The sequence below is a fragment of the Arvicanthis niloticus genome, chromosome 22, assembly GCF_011762505.2.
Source record: "Arvicanthis niloticus isolate mArvNil1 chromosome 22, mArvNil1.pat.X, whole genome shotgun sequence".
Lineage (NCBI taxonomy): Eukaryota > Metazoa > Chordata > Mammalia > Rodentia > Muridae > Arvicanthis > Arvicanthis niloticus.
In genome coordinates, this window is record NC_133429.1 from 12027479 (window position 1) to 12043913 (window position 16435).

General features: G+C 43.1%; 1 protein-coding gene and 1 pseudogene across 1 annotated transcript in view; both read left to right on the plus strand.

Moving 5' to 3' along the window:
• The first annotated feature begins 4741 nt into the window (after positions 1-4741).
• On the plus strand, positions 4742-13476 carry LOC143436487 (uncharacterized; annotated as a pseudogene).
• Positions 13477-15805: 2329 nt separating this feature from the next.
• Positions 15806-16435, plus strand: part of Washc3 (WASH complex subunit 3) — a 41592-nt gene continuing 40962 nt past the window's right edge. The window contains exon 1 of the mRNA XM_076919904.1: positions 15806-15968. Coding sequence (XP_076776019.1) covers positions 15918-15968 — 51 coding nt within the window. The 5' untranslated portion in view covers positions 15806-15917. The remainder of the gene's footprint in view (positions 15969-16435) is intronic.

A 16435-nucleotide genomic window follows, 5' to 3' on the forward strand; every position in this document is an offset into this window, starting at 1 on the left:
GCTGAAATTGGGATCTAGGATGGATTGCCTAGAATAAGTCCAGAATGTTCAATTTGTCTGTTGAAATGATTTACTGTAACTGCCATCTGTTTATTAAAGGTATTATCTTAGAAAAGGATAACTTATAGATGTTTAAATGCAGTTTTGCCAAAAAGACCGGAGGTTTTAACCTAAAAGGGAAGAAAATGCTGTTTCCAGTGGTAAATTATTATATTACTATATAATAAAGCATTTTTAAGAATTGAGAGAGATTTCAGAGTTCACTGTTGCCCTTAGTTACAAACAGGTCACAGGATACTGTCCAGCTTCTCACCTGTTACACTGTATTGTGTTCTTTGCCGTTGTATCCTGGCACTTGTTCCCTAGTAAGCCTATTCTTTGAAGTATGTTTTGATTCAACTAAAGCACAAGCCATAATCTAAGAGGGGTGCCATTGGCTCAAAGCTAGCCTGTGCTACAGAGTCAGATCTTATCTATTAGTGAGTCAGTGAGTAAATAAGAGACCGACAGACAGACATACACACAGACAAAAACTGGAAAAAAATGCCCATGGGGAGCTATTAGTAACCACTCTGGTTCTTGGTAAATAACTTGGGTTCTGAAATTGAGTGTTTCCTGGGTTTCGCTTCCCTGTGTTTGTTTATAAACATGTCTCCGAGGGTTTTCCTTCTGTTGGAGTGTCCCCCAGGATGGCCTCACATACAGACATCATGGAAAGGAAAAAAGCTGTGCTTGTATGTCAAACCTCCAATTGTTTGACACTGTTGAACAAAGTCTGGATCTCCCAAATCCACAGGATATCAGAACTAATCCTGGTCTTTCCAGATGATGGAGTCATTAGTCTCCTTTTTATGATCTGGCTGTTGGGTAATTTCAGGGTCTCTCATGCCAAAACACAGAACCACACACTGGTGTTTGTTCCTTACTTTGATAATTTGTGACTATACCCTGACACTAACCTAGATACATTCCTCTAGCTGTTTTAAATCTCATGTCAGTAGGAAAAAAAAAAGAAATCTTTTTTTTACACATAAGTGACTTGGTTGTTGCTGTTGCTTCTAATTTGTCCAGAATCCGACAATCCCAGAAATGCAGGAGAGTTAAAAGACACTGTTAGGCCCCAAACTACTTTTAATAGTTCTAAGGAAAGAAATATCCATGCCAGACTATTTCCATAATTTTCTATAGTTTAGAAGTTGACTTAGTTTGACCCAGGTAGTAGCATCTTTACTCTTAGCAGAAGTATGTTTGCAAGGTGGAGATGATGTTTCAGTCGCTCAGTTTCCCTTAGTTGAGTCAGTTGAGTCCTTAGAACTAGCGTTCTGCTCCAGTGTGTCTTCAACACTGCCTGTGTGCTCAGTAACAGGACAAGTGGTGAGCAGTTTCTTTAATAGTACACCTTGCTGATTGAAAAACATCTACATCTCTAAATATAACTGCACATTTAAAGAACTTTAACCCTAAGACACAGGCCTGGTTTTGTTATTTTACTGTGGTTTTTTTGTTTGTTTGTTTGTTTGTTTGTTTGTTTTAATTTACATCATCTATACCTTCCCTTTTCTTTTTTCCCTCCAAATCCTCTCATGTACCCACTCTCCACCCCCTGCTCTCTTTCATATTTATGGACTCTTTAATTCCTAAGCACCTAGATAGAACCTGCTCAGTCTGTGTAATGTTACTTGTATGTACATTGTCAGAGCTGACCCTTTAGTGTTAGATAACCAGTCCAGTCGGTGTGCTCTTCTCTGGAGAACACTATTTCTCCTGCTCTAAGCCAGCATTCAGTGGTTGCCTCTAGTTCTTTATGTAGGGTTGAGGCCTCCTGGACTTTCTCTATCCACTTTGACATGGTTCTTGTCCTTGTTTTGGCAAGCTCATGTTTAGGCAGTCATGCTGGCTAAGACATTACTGATGTTGCTTCTGAAATTACTAGACACAAGTCTCACAGCAAACTCCTTGGGGATCCTCTGGTTCTTAAAGTCTTTCCACTCACTCTTCTGTAATGTTATTTTCCTTGTATGATTTTTATACTAAGTTTCCTTGGTTAGAGGTGAGAACTGCACTTATCTGTGGGTAGAACAAATACTTAGAATGCAGTTAGGGATTATGCTGCTTTAGTAAACGTTTATTTGTCAATTTTCCTCCAAAGTCCATGATTTCACTAGCCCTGGTAATTGGCTAGGTTTCCAGAACTAGTCACTATTTCCCTCTTGTTAAGCAGGTCTTAAGTCTATTAGAGAACTGTTGGCTACCACCAAGATACACGTACCACTACTGTACCCTTAAAGTTACCATACCATTCTTGTCATGGTAGTTCATTTTTAGCTGGGTAAGACTGTTGGTTGCTTCCCTCCCTGTCAGGTCCTCTGGGCCTGTGTCCAAAGTCCATGTTGTTTTCAACAATAGAGACTTAACGTCCACTTCCGGTAGGCAATGAAGGCAATACCCAAAAAGGGCAAAAGCCTATAATGTTTTTATAATCTCTAGACAACCCTGACTAACAATTCAAAGGAGGGGTTCTCATGTTTAGTATTTGTTAGATAAAGACCCAGACTTTTTTAATTAACATGACTTTATAAAGAACATTTATTACCTAAGCATAGTAATACAGTAAAATCATTAGGCTATCATTTTTATGATCTCATTTTTATAAAAGAAAAAAATCATGTTTTATGATGTATTTGCGTGAGTGGTTTCTGTTGCACACATGGACACAGCCTTTATGGGAAAACAGAGCATTAAACTACTTTCTGACCTTTTCAGCTGTTCTGTAAATACCCTGGGAAAACAATTGCCCCTCTGAGGAGGAACTGGTGACATTTTTGTCTGGAAATTTCTTTGGGTCAACTTACTTCCATGTATGCCTCTCATATTATTCTTTGCATTCTGGGATAATTTTTGACAGATCCTGAAACTCATAACACTTAAGTAAGCTTATAAACTCCATATGAACAATGAATAGTGAGCAAAATAAGGCCACCAGGTCTCTTGGCCTTTACAATTTGCAGAACGAAATAGATTTATTGTTTATGAAACAAGCATGTCTACCATCTGCGTTCAGAATGCTTTATTGAGTCTCCATTTCTGTAATAAAAGACAAAAGCTGCTGGCTGCTTTGCTTAGGATAGTGCTTAGCTACAAAACTTTGATCTTTCTTATAAACACTGCCATCACCCTATCATTGAGCAAACTCCAGGCAAGATTAGACTCTGGCCAAAGTTAAGGTTAATCTTTGCAGCCATCTCAAGTAAGGGCTTTCTAATACTGTTTTAGGAAATCTCTGCTTTTGAGGCAGTATACAAAGGAAATGAAGTCCCAGACAACCTCTAAAGTAAGCCAGAGTTAACTAATGATGAATTTTACCACCGTGATAAGGAAGTAGAAAGTAGTTTGTTTGGGTTCATTTCTGCTTAGACATTAATCTGGAGACATTACTCTTCTTAGTTCACATCAAGTTTAAATCAGACCAAAATAAGTTACTTTTTAATAAACTTCATGGCAATATTTCTTTCGTCTTTCTTCCACTAATCCTAGTGAAAATGAAGTGTTTGTTCGTTAAAACAAAGCAGATGTATTTTAACAAAGAAAATCATGTTTTTCAATAATATTTAGACTCAGGAGTTTTATGTACTTGGCCAAATTTCTTGTGGGTTATTCTCCTTAGACTTGAACACGTGCTTCAAGTCATGTGATAAATGCTCCCCCGTGCATCCTCTCCAAATTGCTCCTGGAGACCGTGAGTGCACGGATGCCTCACCTGGACTATGTGGAGCTCTGCTGTATGTATGTCTTACGAGTGCCCTGGTACTTGATTTCCAACAAATCATATGTACCTCTGCTTCAATGGTCTTATCGATTCCTGGACTTACCTGATGGATACATTACACTCACCAGCAGTTCTGAAAGTGTGAAGTCCTAAAGTGAAGAGTCTTTCCTGCACCATACCACCTAGATGCTACAGTCTCTGAGAAGTGTTCTAGGCAGAGAAAATCTTAACAAGACCTTGCATTATTGTTTCTCAAACCTAATGAAGAAAAATGCCTGGAAAAGAAATAATTCCATAGCATCGTCACTATTAAAACCTTAGAAACAACAATTTCTTAGGATCCTGGAGTAATAGATACCCCAAAACCCAATCTGCTTACATATCTCTAGCAGACATTGATTTAATGTGTCCTGACATCTGCCACCTCCTACCCCCAAAATTTCAAGCTAGGAAATAAAGAAGAAATAAAGCTTCCAGGAAAACCTTTTGTCTTCAATGTTGGCATGTAGAGTCCTTATTCAGAAATCTGGAGAAAGTTAAGTTCCTAATGTTAGTACATCCAGGTTGGTCTTTCTTCTTGGTGCCTTTTATGTGGTTCTGGGTTTGCCTCTGTTATTGAGATGAAAACCAGGATACGTCAATCCCTCCTGCCACAGTTACATAGGAGAAAGGCTTTCTAAAGCAAGGTACAAAAGGGAAACTAGTGGAATCCAGCCTAGAAAACAAAAGAGGAAAATAGTGTGCTTGACTGCAAAGACGGGATATTGTTACTGATTTCCAGAAATAGTCTCCTGTTTCCATTTAGTGTGCGGATTTCCTCAGCAATATGTCTACTGTTGTCCAGTGACTATTAGATGCCTTGCCATGATTCTCTCTCCCTCTCCTCCTCCCCTTCCTTCTCCCTCCCCCGTCCAACCCCTCTGTGTCCTTCTCTACTTCAGGAAATAGCTCAGTTGCAGAGCATTTGCCTAGCGCATGGAAGGCCCTAAGGTATGGTCCCCAATAATGGAAAAAAAAAAAAAAAAAAAAAAAGGAGAAATCAAACCAGGTTAGAGGACTGATCCTCATGCTGGCCAACGTTATTACCACTTTTCTGAGCCGTTGTACTCATAACTTTTGGCCTGGTCTTTTTTTTTTTTTTTTTTTTTTTTTTTTTTTTTTTTTTTTTTTTTGATCAGTTCTAATACAACTCTAACATTGTTTTGAAGTCCAAAAACAAAGCTTCAAGAGGAAATGTTGCTGCTGGGTCCGTCTCAATGACTGTATGAAGCTGTGATTCAAAGTAATCTGACTGCTTTCAGAGATCCAGGTGCTGAGTCACTTACAGAAAGAGCCAGGCGAGGTTAACGAAAAGCAGCTGAGAGTGGCATCCATTGGCTGCAGTTTTTAAAATAGACCTTTTCTTTAAAGGTGGGCAGAACTAAGCAAAGGCCGGTGACGGAGGCCTGCCGCGTTTGAATTCAGGATCTCCAGAATCATTTAAACTCTTGCCTTCATGAGAAAAGCCTCAGTAAAGACTATGATGCTGCCTTGTCTCCTGAACAAGGTCTGGCATTTCCCTTATCTGCATGACATGGAGTCTTGCCTCATTTTCTTGGTTAGGGCGAATGCTAAAGACCTACCTCTCCCAAGAGCAGTTATCCTTGCCACAGCAATGGTGTGGGCAGCTAGGGCATTGTTAATGATGTGTCTGTTGTAATCACCCTCTCAATACTTATTTCTCTTTTAAGCTGAGGTGTTGGAGGCCAGAGAACTCTGACTCCCTAACTGACAACCATTAGACCCTTCCCTAGTGCTTTGGCTGCCGAGAGCAGAGATGACTGTCAGCTAAGCAGCTAGCTGGATCGCCCTCCCGCCAGCAATAGCCACTCTGAGGAGGCTAGCCAGTAACCACAGCTGCTTGCTATTATATCAGAGTCACAACTATACTCCTAAAGGCCCTATCCCAGTTGCAATTGTTTTAAACATGTCATGCAGAACTTTGTGCCATCAAAAACCCTTGGTCAACTGGAGGTTTGCTTCTTCAGCCCAGAGCAGAGGAGGCATATTGCCCCTAATGGCTCAGCAGAAGGCCTCTGACTGGTGTGAGACCAATTGCTCAGTCATTTCTGTGGTGGATGCATGCACCCCCTTTCTAACGGTAGAAGCACATTGTCGGGCTCACTTTCTGAGTTGGCCAGAAGACCAATGTGCCAGAAGACCTGCGATGTGCAACCTGAGACCCTTAGATGGCTTCTCTAGAGAGATCTTGTCTGCATTTGACTTCTTACCCTTAGCAGAATGAAGGAAGGACAGCAGCAGACCTCTTCAGCGGTGACAGCAGTGACACAGCTGTTGGGGAAACAGCTGAGATGGAAATGATACAGGATGAGGTAGACAGAAACAAAGCAAATGAGGGACAAGAAGAACTAGAGACTGTGCCCTTCAGGCTTCACTTACTGGAGGACAACCAGAGATTATCCAAGCCTAAGGACCAAGAATCCTATCAGCCTGGGCTCAAGAGCTGTGACACTGGACACTCACTGCCTGTATGAGAGAGCAGCACTAGAAGATGTCACATACTTCTGCTTGCTGCTCACTGAAGCCAAAGGTGACAACTGCCAGAGCTGCTGGCCCTTAAGCCCCAAAGCTATGAGCCTTCAGCCTGTCATTGTAGAGCAAGAAGGAGCTGTAAGCCACTGGGTCTGTGAATCTAGGCTATAGGACTTGTGTGCTGTGGTGCTTTGAATAGGTTTGGTCCCCAGAGATTCGTGTGTCCCAGTGCTTGTCCATAGGGAGTGGCACTATTAGAAGGTGTGGCTTTATTGGAGGAGGTGAGTCACTGTGTAGGTGGTTTGAGGGCTCCTTTGCTCAAGCTCCACCAAGTGTGGAATCAGACCTTCCTCCTAGCTGCCTTTCAAGATACAGAACTCTCATCTCCTCCAGTACTATGTCTGCCTGAAGGCTGTTAAGCTTCCCACCATGATAACGGACTGAACTTCTGAAACTGTAAGCCAGCCACAATTAAATGTTTGCCTTTATAAGAGTTGCCTTGGTCATATTGTCCCTTCACAGCAATGAAACCCAAACTAAGACAGGCGCTCACCTAGATTTTCCAGCAGTAGAATGGCTTCCCACATACCTACGATTCTTAGCTCATAGAACGGAAAGATCTTAGCCAACCAACAGAAACAACTTTCAATGCTTCTAGCCTCTTTGTGTCATCACTCAGTCACCTCCTTTAAATAAAAGTCCCAGGAGTAGAAATGAGATAGAATTTTCTTCTCCAAAGTATTCAAATTAATTAACTAATTAATAAATAAAAATAAAAAACTTGCAGAATAACATTGGGCTGTCTATTGCTTTACTGAGGACTTTCTGACTGAATGTGTTTCGGCCCCTTCCTTCCCTTGAGGTGATTGGCTTTCTAAAGAGGAATCTAGTCTCTCACCAGCAGGATATAAAGTTATGGTCCAGTGTTCTGAGTGGCCTTAGGAAAGCCAGATCACTTAGCAGTAGTCTCAAAGAGACACACTGGAATAATTAGACTACAGTTCCTTCCCTTAACTGAGTCTCCGCAGAGGGTTACAGCACTCTTAAGGAATGGGGCCTAGAGGAGGGATAAGAGTAAGAGGCATTTCATTCTTTCCTGGGATTATGAACCAGTTGTGTACTCTTCTGACTTTTTCAGCTTAAATTAAGGGATAGTATAAAGATGGGAGCCTACTTCTCACCTGTTCTCCCATCTAAGAACCAATCTGAGGTAAAATTAAATTTCAGCCATCTACCTATTACCCACAAAAACGAAAGTAAGTGCTTGAAATTTGTAAGACTGTTTTATTGGGTGAATGAATGTAAGGGACAGAGTCTCTATCTTTAAAGTCGGTGTTCATTACGATCTGCTCAGCTTACTGCCAAAATTCACTGTAGTAAATGAAATCTGGCAATACGTTTTAGGGTTTGTTTGTTTGTTTGTTTTGCCAGGGTGGGGAAGTCTGCACAAAATCATATATGTCAGAAGATTCCTGGTAGTTTGCCAAAACTTCTAGGTATGGATCATTTTTTACTAGTCCTAAAAATTCTGTTTTTAAAATGAGACGGGCACTGCTGTCAGGAACTATGGATGATGGATGAGCAATCCTCGTCCAGGACCCAAGAAGGCAGCCAGAAATAGCCGTGCTTTCTGCTGACTAAACATTGCATCTCCCAGCATTATTTATTTATGCTTATTGATATATATCATATATCAAACAATTTCTGTTGTCCTTTGACCAACTGGGAAGTTTATACATTGACAGTTCTGTTTTACACATTCACAATCACTACTTACAAGTAGGCAGTGGGTAGTAGTGATTTGTTTTGTCTCACTCCTCACTTGCTCTTGGATTTCCCCTCTTCTGACCAGGAACTTGTCTTTGCTCTAGAGAGGCAGGATAGGCCGACAATTTAAGCTGTGTCCCAGAAAGGCTGCGAGTTGTGAGTTATACCTAAGTCAGGAGTTCACAGAGGATTAAGATGTGAAAGTCCAAAGATCTGGCTGTCATTCAATAGACACTTACTAAGGGTTTGCTATGTAGCAAATGTTGGGCTTAAGTTAAATTAGAAGTCAGGGCAGTCTGTGCCCTGAATTGACTCCCAACAGGGCTCTAAACAAACAGGCAAGTAACTTGGTCCATTGATCAAGAAATATATTTGCTAATATAAGATTAAGCAGAGCTGGCCAGCAGCTTATTCAGAAGAACGACATCCTTGGGCAGATCGGAGAGACTGAGGATGGAGTGGTACGACTTCTGCTGATGATTGGGACATGGAAAGTTGTAAGAAAACTTTCCAACGCTATGATCACAAGAAACAACAAAATAAAGCAAAACCCAAATATTTCCATGGGTGTCCTGAGACACAACAGCATGACCTTAATGAAACACATTCTGAAGAGGCTGCTCTTGAGAAACACAGGTGAACACGGAGTGATGAAAGGAACATGACAGATGGAGAAATAAAAGCATCCTCCTGCAAGAGGACTTAAGAAGATGAAATCAAGTGGGTTCTTGCTAAGAGTATATAAGCTGTGGAGACAGACTTGGGTCTGGAGGGCCCCCAGTCACAAAACTAGATCCCCTGTAAAGTTCCTAACAGGAACAGTGTGTAGTTATTGGCAAATGTTCACTCTGTCCTGCACAAAGACCATCATCCCCAAGCATGTGGTATACAAACTTGAAGATCAAGGATGTGGTGTGAGAATGAGCAGAAGTTAGCCAGACAGTGCTTAGGAACAAAGATGAGTGTTCCAGACAGAGGAGACATCATGTTTAAAAGAGCCGCCTGTTTAAAGTTTAGTTTTGAGTAAGTGATTGCAGGAATGGAAAGAAACTGGACTTAGAACAGGGAAGAGGGAGATGAAAGAGGTGAGCAAGCAGCTGGATGTTGAGCAGAACGTGAGATGTGTCAGGAAGGGTACAGTCGTGAGTAGACTCAAGAGCTGCCGAGGTGGGAGGATACAGGACCAGGATGCTCAGGTGTACCAGGGGCTGGAGTATAGCCAGCTATAGCCATGTAACGTTTCCAAGCTTGCCTACCTGAAGAAGACACACTCAGTTGTGTGTTGTGCCAAGTGGAGTGACTGCCCTAAAATAAGATTCAAAAGAGGACGAGCAAGAGAAAGCCAACTACGAGAACAGTATCTCTTAGAGCATGACCTCAACTGTCGGGGCACGTTTACAGAGGAGGGAAAGACAGTAGTGGCCCAATGAGGAGCAAGGGAAATGACCGTCTCCCCCCCCCCCCCCCCCCCCCAGAATACAGGAAGGGAGCTGAAGATGAAGAAAGGACCAGAGAGGCTACACGGGTTGCAGTATCCTCAGGAGAGGCTAATGGGGCCTTTGCCCATTGCTGATTTCTACATGTCACAGTAAGGAGTTGGGAACTGGGAAGGATACGGTCATCAGTGTAGCACGCCACTTTCTGTACATGCTGTGGGGTTCAAATCTGTTTTATTCATCTAACTATCATATCTTCAAAACTAAGCAGCGGGTCCTCTTAAAAGAGATACCTGTATTCATCCATCTATTAGGTGTTGTTCTTCGGGGCACACTTTAGCCTAGCCGTTATGACACTATTAATCTCTCATTTATTTGTCTCCCAGTCTAGACTGTGAGCAACTCCAGGCCTGTTATCATGTTTATATGCATGAGAACGTAAGCGCTATCTCTTCTTCTGTTCCCTTCCATATGCCTGTTTATGATATGTTGAGTACACACCATGGGATATGTTTGAAGAGATGGCTGAAGGGATGGATAGAAGGATGACTGTTCAATGCCAAGGACCATGTCTGCATCATAATAAGCCCTTAAAATAGCATGTTTAATTTATTAATGAGTTTTCACTGGAAAGCAGCGTGACAGGCACCAATTGAAGACTCAAAAGAAAAGAATAGCCTTTGCTCCAAGGAATTTACAGCCTAATGGAACAATTCCAGGTCGTATGGACTTTATCAAGGGGAGAAAACAAAACATAAGTACAGTTGCCTAGAACTGTCATAGTGTGTGTGTTATTTATACACGTGACACAAGTACAGTTTAGGCAAAACTTGTTTTATTGTGGTTGGTTTTACTGGACTTTCCAGATAATATTCTCTCTCTCTCTCTCTCTCTCTCTCTCTCTCTCTCTCTCTCTCTCTCTCTCTCTCCTCTCTCTCCAAACTGAAGCTCTGTGGCAACTTCATGGAGCATGTCTAGTTCTTAGTCCCTTTTCCACAGTGTGTGATCACTCCTGGCATCTATGTCACGTCTTAGTAATTCTCAGCACTTCCTACCTTTTCATTATGTTTGTTTACAGTAATTTGGGATTTGTAACCATTGATGTTACTACATGATAGTTTTGGAGTGTTGCAAATCACACCCATATAAGGTGGCAGACTTAACCCATAAGCATCATCTATGTCCTGACCACCTGTTTCCCTCTAACCCCTGAAATACAAGAATGGGTCATGCTAGAATCCACAGACCCATAGAAGCCAAATAACAAGGAGGACCCAAGGGAGGATGCTTGAATCTTTCTCAGAAGGGGAAATAAGATAGACATCGGAAGTGAATGGAAGGAGGAAACTGAGTGGGAAAGGAGATGGGCATGAGAACAGGGTTGGGGGACCAGGTGTAGGGAGAGCCTGGAGGAGAGACTGTAAATAGGCAGCAGGGGGGATGTCTCTAGGACATGCCACAGACCTGAGAGGGAGAAGGTTCCAGGGAATCTATGGGGGTGACTCTAGCTGAGACTCCTAGCAGTGGGGGATAGGGAACCTGAAGTGGCCACCTCCTATAGCCAGCAAGACTCCCAGTGGAGGAATAAGGACACCAACCCATCCATAAAACCTTTGACCCAAAATGTGTCCTGCCTACAAGGACAAAGAACAGAGACTGAGGGAATGACCAACCAATGACTGGATCAGCTTCAGACAAGTTGGGCCCATAGCAAGAACCAATGGGCAAAAAACGGTCCCTGACACCATTAGTAATACTCTGTTATGCTTGCAGATAGGCTCCTAGCATAACTGTCCTCTGAGAGGCTCCACCCAGCAGCCAATGGAAACAGATGCAGAGACCAACAGCCAAACATTAGATGGAGCTCGGGGAGTCTTGTGGAAGAACTGGGGGAAGGATTGAGGGACCTGAAGAGGACAAGAACTCCACGGGAAGACCAACAGAGTCAACTAATCAGGACCTTTGGGTACTCCCAGAGATTGAACCACCAATCAAAGACCAAGCATGGGCTGGACCTAGGACACAACACATATGTAGCAGACATGCAGCTTGGCCTTCATGCAGGTCACCCGACAACTGGAGTGGGGGCTGTCCTTAACCCTTGCCTCCCTGAAGATCCCATTCCCCTAACTGGGTCCAGTGGGACAGGATGCTAGCAGAAGTTCAATGAAGTTCTCCGCAAGTGCTGATGCAGAGATGCAGCCAATTATCCCTTAGGTCTAGAAACCATCAGTGATGAAGGCAGCTCTGCTAGCCAACCAGCTTTCAACATGGATGGAACAGCTTCCTACTGGAAGATGCCATGTCAGACTTTTATAGCCAGAAAGATGTCAATGCCATTGTCAAAGCCTCAAAGGTCAAACTAATTCTCTTGTTAGGGCTTAAAGAAGCTGGGGGCTTTTCGTTGAAGCCAATGCTAATTTACCATTCTGAAAAACCTAGGGCCCTTTGCTCTGTGAACGGAACAAAGTCGAGATGATATGGTATTGTTTTCAAAGTTCTGTATATCTCAAGTAGCTCAATAGATTGTCTGGGTGGTCAGAGACTTGGAAAGATCACGTTTGGAAAATTGCTGAGAAAGACATCTGGGAAAGGAGTATGTGGATAGATCTCTCCAAATGGGCAAAGAACATGAAGATATTTGTGTCCCATGTAAATGTTCACCAAAAGGTGACTTCAGCTGAGAAGGAGTTCAGTAATCATGTGGATAAGATGACCCGTTCTGTGGTCAACGAGCCTTTGTCCCCAGCCGTCCCTGTCATTGCTCAATGGCACATGAACAAAGTGGCCATGGTGGCCAAGATGGAAGTCATGCTTGGGCTCAACAACATGGACTTCCACTCACCCAGGCTGACCTGGCTACAGCTGCTTCTGAATGCCGGATCTGCCAACAGCAGAGACCAACACTGAGCCCCAGATATGGCACCATTCCTTGAGGTGACCAGCCAGCAACCTGGTGGCAGGTTGACTACATTGGACCACTTCCTTCATGGAAAAAACAACCTTTTGTTCTTACTGGAGTAGACACGTATTCTGGTTATGGATTTACCTTTCCTGCATGAAATGCTTCTGCCAAAACCACCACCTGTGGACTTACAGAATGCTTTATCCAACATCATGGTATCCCACAAAGTATTGCTTCTGACCAAGGAACTCATTTCACAGCCAGAGAAGTGTGACAGTGGGCCCACAATCATGGAATCCACTGGTATTACCATGTTCCCCATCATCCTGAAGCAACTGGTCTAATAGAAAGATGGAATGGCCATTTGAAGATATACTTACAGCACCAGTTATGTGACAGCTGCATGGAGGGCTGGGACAGAGTTCTTCAGAAGGCAGGATATGTGTTGAATCAGCGTCCAATATATGGTACAGTTTCTCCTATAGCCAGGATCCATGGGTCCAGGAATCAAGGGGTGGAAAAGGGAATAGTTCCACTCACTATCACTCCTAGTGACCCTCTAAGAAAATTTTTGCTTCTGGTCCCCACAACTCTAGGTTCTGATGGCCTACAAGTTTTGGTTCCAGAGGGAGTGGGGGATGCTCCTACGAGGAGCCACAACAAACATTCCATTGAACTGGAAGCTCAGATTTCCCCTAGTTATTTCAGGCTTCTAATGCCCTTCTAATAACAGTGTTAGGAGGGGTGATAGATCCAGAGTACCACAGGGAAATTGGATCACGTCTCCACAATAGAGGTAAGAAGGATTATGTCTGGAGTGCAGGAGATCCCTTAGGGCATCTCTTAGTACAACCATGTCCTGTGATTAACTACAACAGCCTAATCCAAGCAGGATGACAAAGGACGCAGACCCATCAGGAATGAAGGTATGGGTCACTCCTCCAGGAAAAAAGCCAAGACCTGCTGAAGTGCTTGCAGAGTGTAGAAGAAATACAAAATGGGTAGTAGAGAAAGGTAGTTATAAATACCATCTAAGGCCACGTGACCAGTTGCAGAAATGAGGATTATAAAGTAACTTGGATGCTTCTGTTTTATTTTGTTAAGAACGCATTTGTATAGTATAAGCTAGTTGTGCTTTCTTCCAATTTCTTTAACATCAATTGGTATTGAAGCTGAGATGCTAAAAGAATGTTCACTAGAGACATTGTCACATTGTAAATTTACAAATGCATTTGTGGTTGTACAAGGAATAGTTATATCATGTCAGGCATATTCATGACCTTGTAATTGTTTCATGTGAACAGGAGATATTATTTGTGCCAAGTCGACAAGGGGTGGACTGTAGTGGCTATTCTTGGTTGTCAACTTGACTATGTCTGGAATGAACTACAATCCAGAATTGGAAGGCTCACCTGTGATCTTGATCTTGAGGCTGGAAGACACAAGTTTCTGACCTGGATTTTAGCATGGAGATCTTGAGGCATAGTGGTTATGAATTCCAGGAGATTAAGGCAAGGAGTTCAAGGTCATCTGGGACAAAGCAAGTCCCAGATCCAGATGTGGTGGTACAAACCTTTAATCTAGGCTACACCTTCTGCTGGAGACCTAGATAAGGACTTTGGAAGAAGGAAGATTCGCTCTTCTTCGCCTGCTTGCCTTGTGGGACTGAGCAACTACTAGTTCCTTGTGTTGGACTGCAGACTTTAAGTCATCATAACAAATTCCCTTACTATATGGAGACTACCCAGAAGTTCTGTGACTCAAGAGAACCCTGACTAATACAATGTGCATATATAATTTCAATGGAACTGCTCTATAATAAGGCAAAAATGCCCCTACTAGATACTGCGGGCTAACCAAAAGCCTAGACCTAGGAATGGGTTACCTCTTTTAGAGCTACTGGTCAGTGAGGTCCTATAGAACCTGACAGTAAGAGCTCACTGCTGCAGGCAACACAATGCAGACTCATTCCTGGGAGTGGTATTTAAAATGCAAGCATCAACGTTTATCCAAAAGACATCCTGATTTGGCTTGTCTGAGGTTAATCTCTGGAATGGGCGTTTTAAGAAGCACTCCCAAACAGAAACTCTCGAATCGCATGTAGAAAAACATGACTCTTATTCTGACATAAAGGCCCTTCATCGGCTTTTTGTGTCTACTTCTGCCTTATTTCTCATTATTCTCCACTTCCGGACATTTCTGTTTACACCACCAAACCGCTTTCCCTTTGTCTTAAACACCATATGCCCTCATGCCTCTGCGCCTTTGTTTGTACACAGGTTCATTCCAGATCATCATCTTAACTCCTCTTAATGTTAAGTAGATGCTAAGGTCAGCTTCCTCTTCTTGGACAACTTAGAAACTCCTATTATCCACAGAACCACAGCACTTTGCGTGCGGTGTGCATGTACTCGTGGGTCCACAAGTGTTTGTACATGCTAGTTTGCAATGCCACAACTTGCACAGGAGTTTGTTTGAATGTCCATCTAAATTTTGCCCATCACAATTCTGCGTGTCCTCCCTTTGAATAGTACAGCAGAGGCGATCCCATCACCTCTTCAGTACTTGTTTGGTACAATAAAAAGTTTTGCTTTTGCTTAGGTGACCTATTCTAACTGACATAGCTGGTAAAATGTGTTCCAAACTCTTATACTGCAGGTGTAAAGATCTTTTACATGGTGTAAATTGCAATCACTTTCACATCTGTCTGTCTCAGCTGTTGCTTGAAATTATGTTATATCAAAAAAAAAAAAAAAAAAGAAAGAAAGAAAGAAAGAAAGAAAGAAAGAAAGAAAGAAAGAAAAAGCTTTAGAAATAGATCTCTAGGGTATAAGGCTCTCCAGGGCTGAAGACTCATTCTGATCGAGTTCTCTATTCTTCACAAGGGCTAGCAAGGGCTAGTAGAATATCTGGCACTTAGTAGGATTACACAAAAAGAGAAGTGCTCTTCAGTGAATTATGGATCTTTTTTTGTAACAGGACTAAGGAGGTAAAATCTCAAATGGTTACAGCTCAGCTTCTAATTTTCTCAATCTGAACTCATCCGTACGCTGTGTCTCCCCCCCTCCCCCCACCGTGTGTGTGTGTGTGTGTGTGTGTGTGTGTGTGTGTGTGTGTGTGTGTGTATGCCTCTCTGTTTTTGTGTGTGTCTCTGTCTCTCTGTCTGTCTCTTTGTCTCTATTTCGCCCTCTGTCTCCCTTCCTCCCCTCCCCCGCCTCCTTTTCTTTCGGCTCTTTTCAGATTTTACAGCTAAAACAGCAACTGTGAACCCTGCTCATCAGCATATTTTTCCCAGCCCAACTTTGCAATCCGACTCGTGAACTACCAATCCCAGAATCCTGAGCGAGAGCAAGGGGCGGGGCGGCTTCTCCGAAGCCACCGATTGATTGGTGAACACACGCGCTTCTTCCGGGAAGGCCCCGAAGGCAGGAACTTGGGAAAGGAGTCTAGGCTCTCTACCGGGCTGGGAGGAACTTGTGCCTGAGCACCGGGGTCCCCATCCGCTGAGGAGATGGATGAGGATGGGCTTCCTCTCATGGGGTCAGGCATAGACCTGACCAAGGTTTGTAAAGGATGGACTTGAGCTTCCGACAAACAGGGAAGGAGGCTTGGCCAAGGGGGCCCGGTTCCCAGGGGGACACCGCCTCTCCAGGCCCAATCGGGGCCCCTGTTTTCCTAGCCTGGGGAAAGGGGAGCCCTCTTGAGCTAAGAAAAGAGTTGGTGTGCCACGCAGCCTTTGCACCAAACATCACGTGTCTCTATGCCCAAGATTGACAGTCTGGAGATAGTACCACCTCTAACACTTCACCTCTTATTCGACCGTCAAGCTGCTCTCGTGTGTGTGTGTGTGTGTGTGTGTGTGTGTGTGTGTGTGTGTGTGTGTGTGTGTGTGTGTGTGTGTGTGTGTGAGACAGACAGACATTCTCAAACTTTATGCAACCCCTGTCACTTTGACCCACACAAGATTCAGGAAAACAAATTGGTGACTCTTCTCAGCCCTTCGTGAAATTCATGTCCCAGGGCAGACCA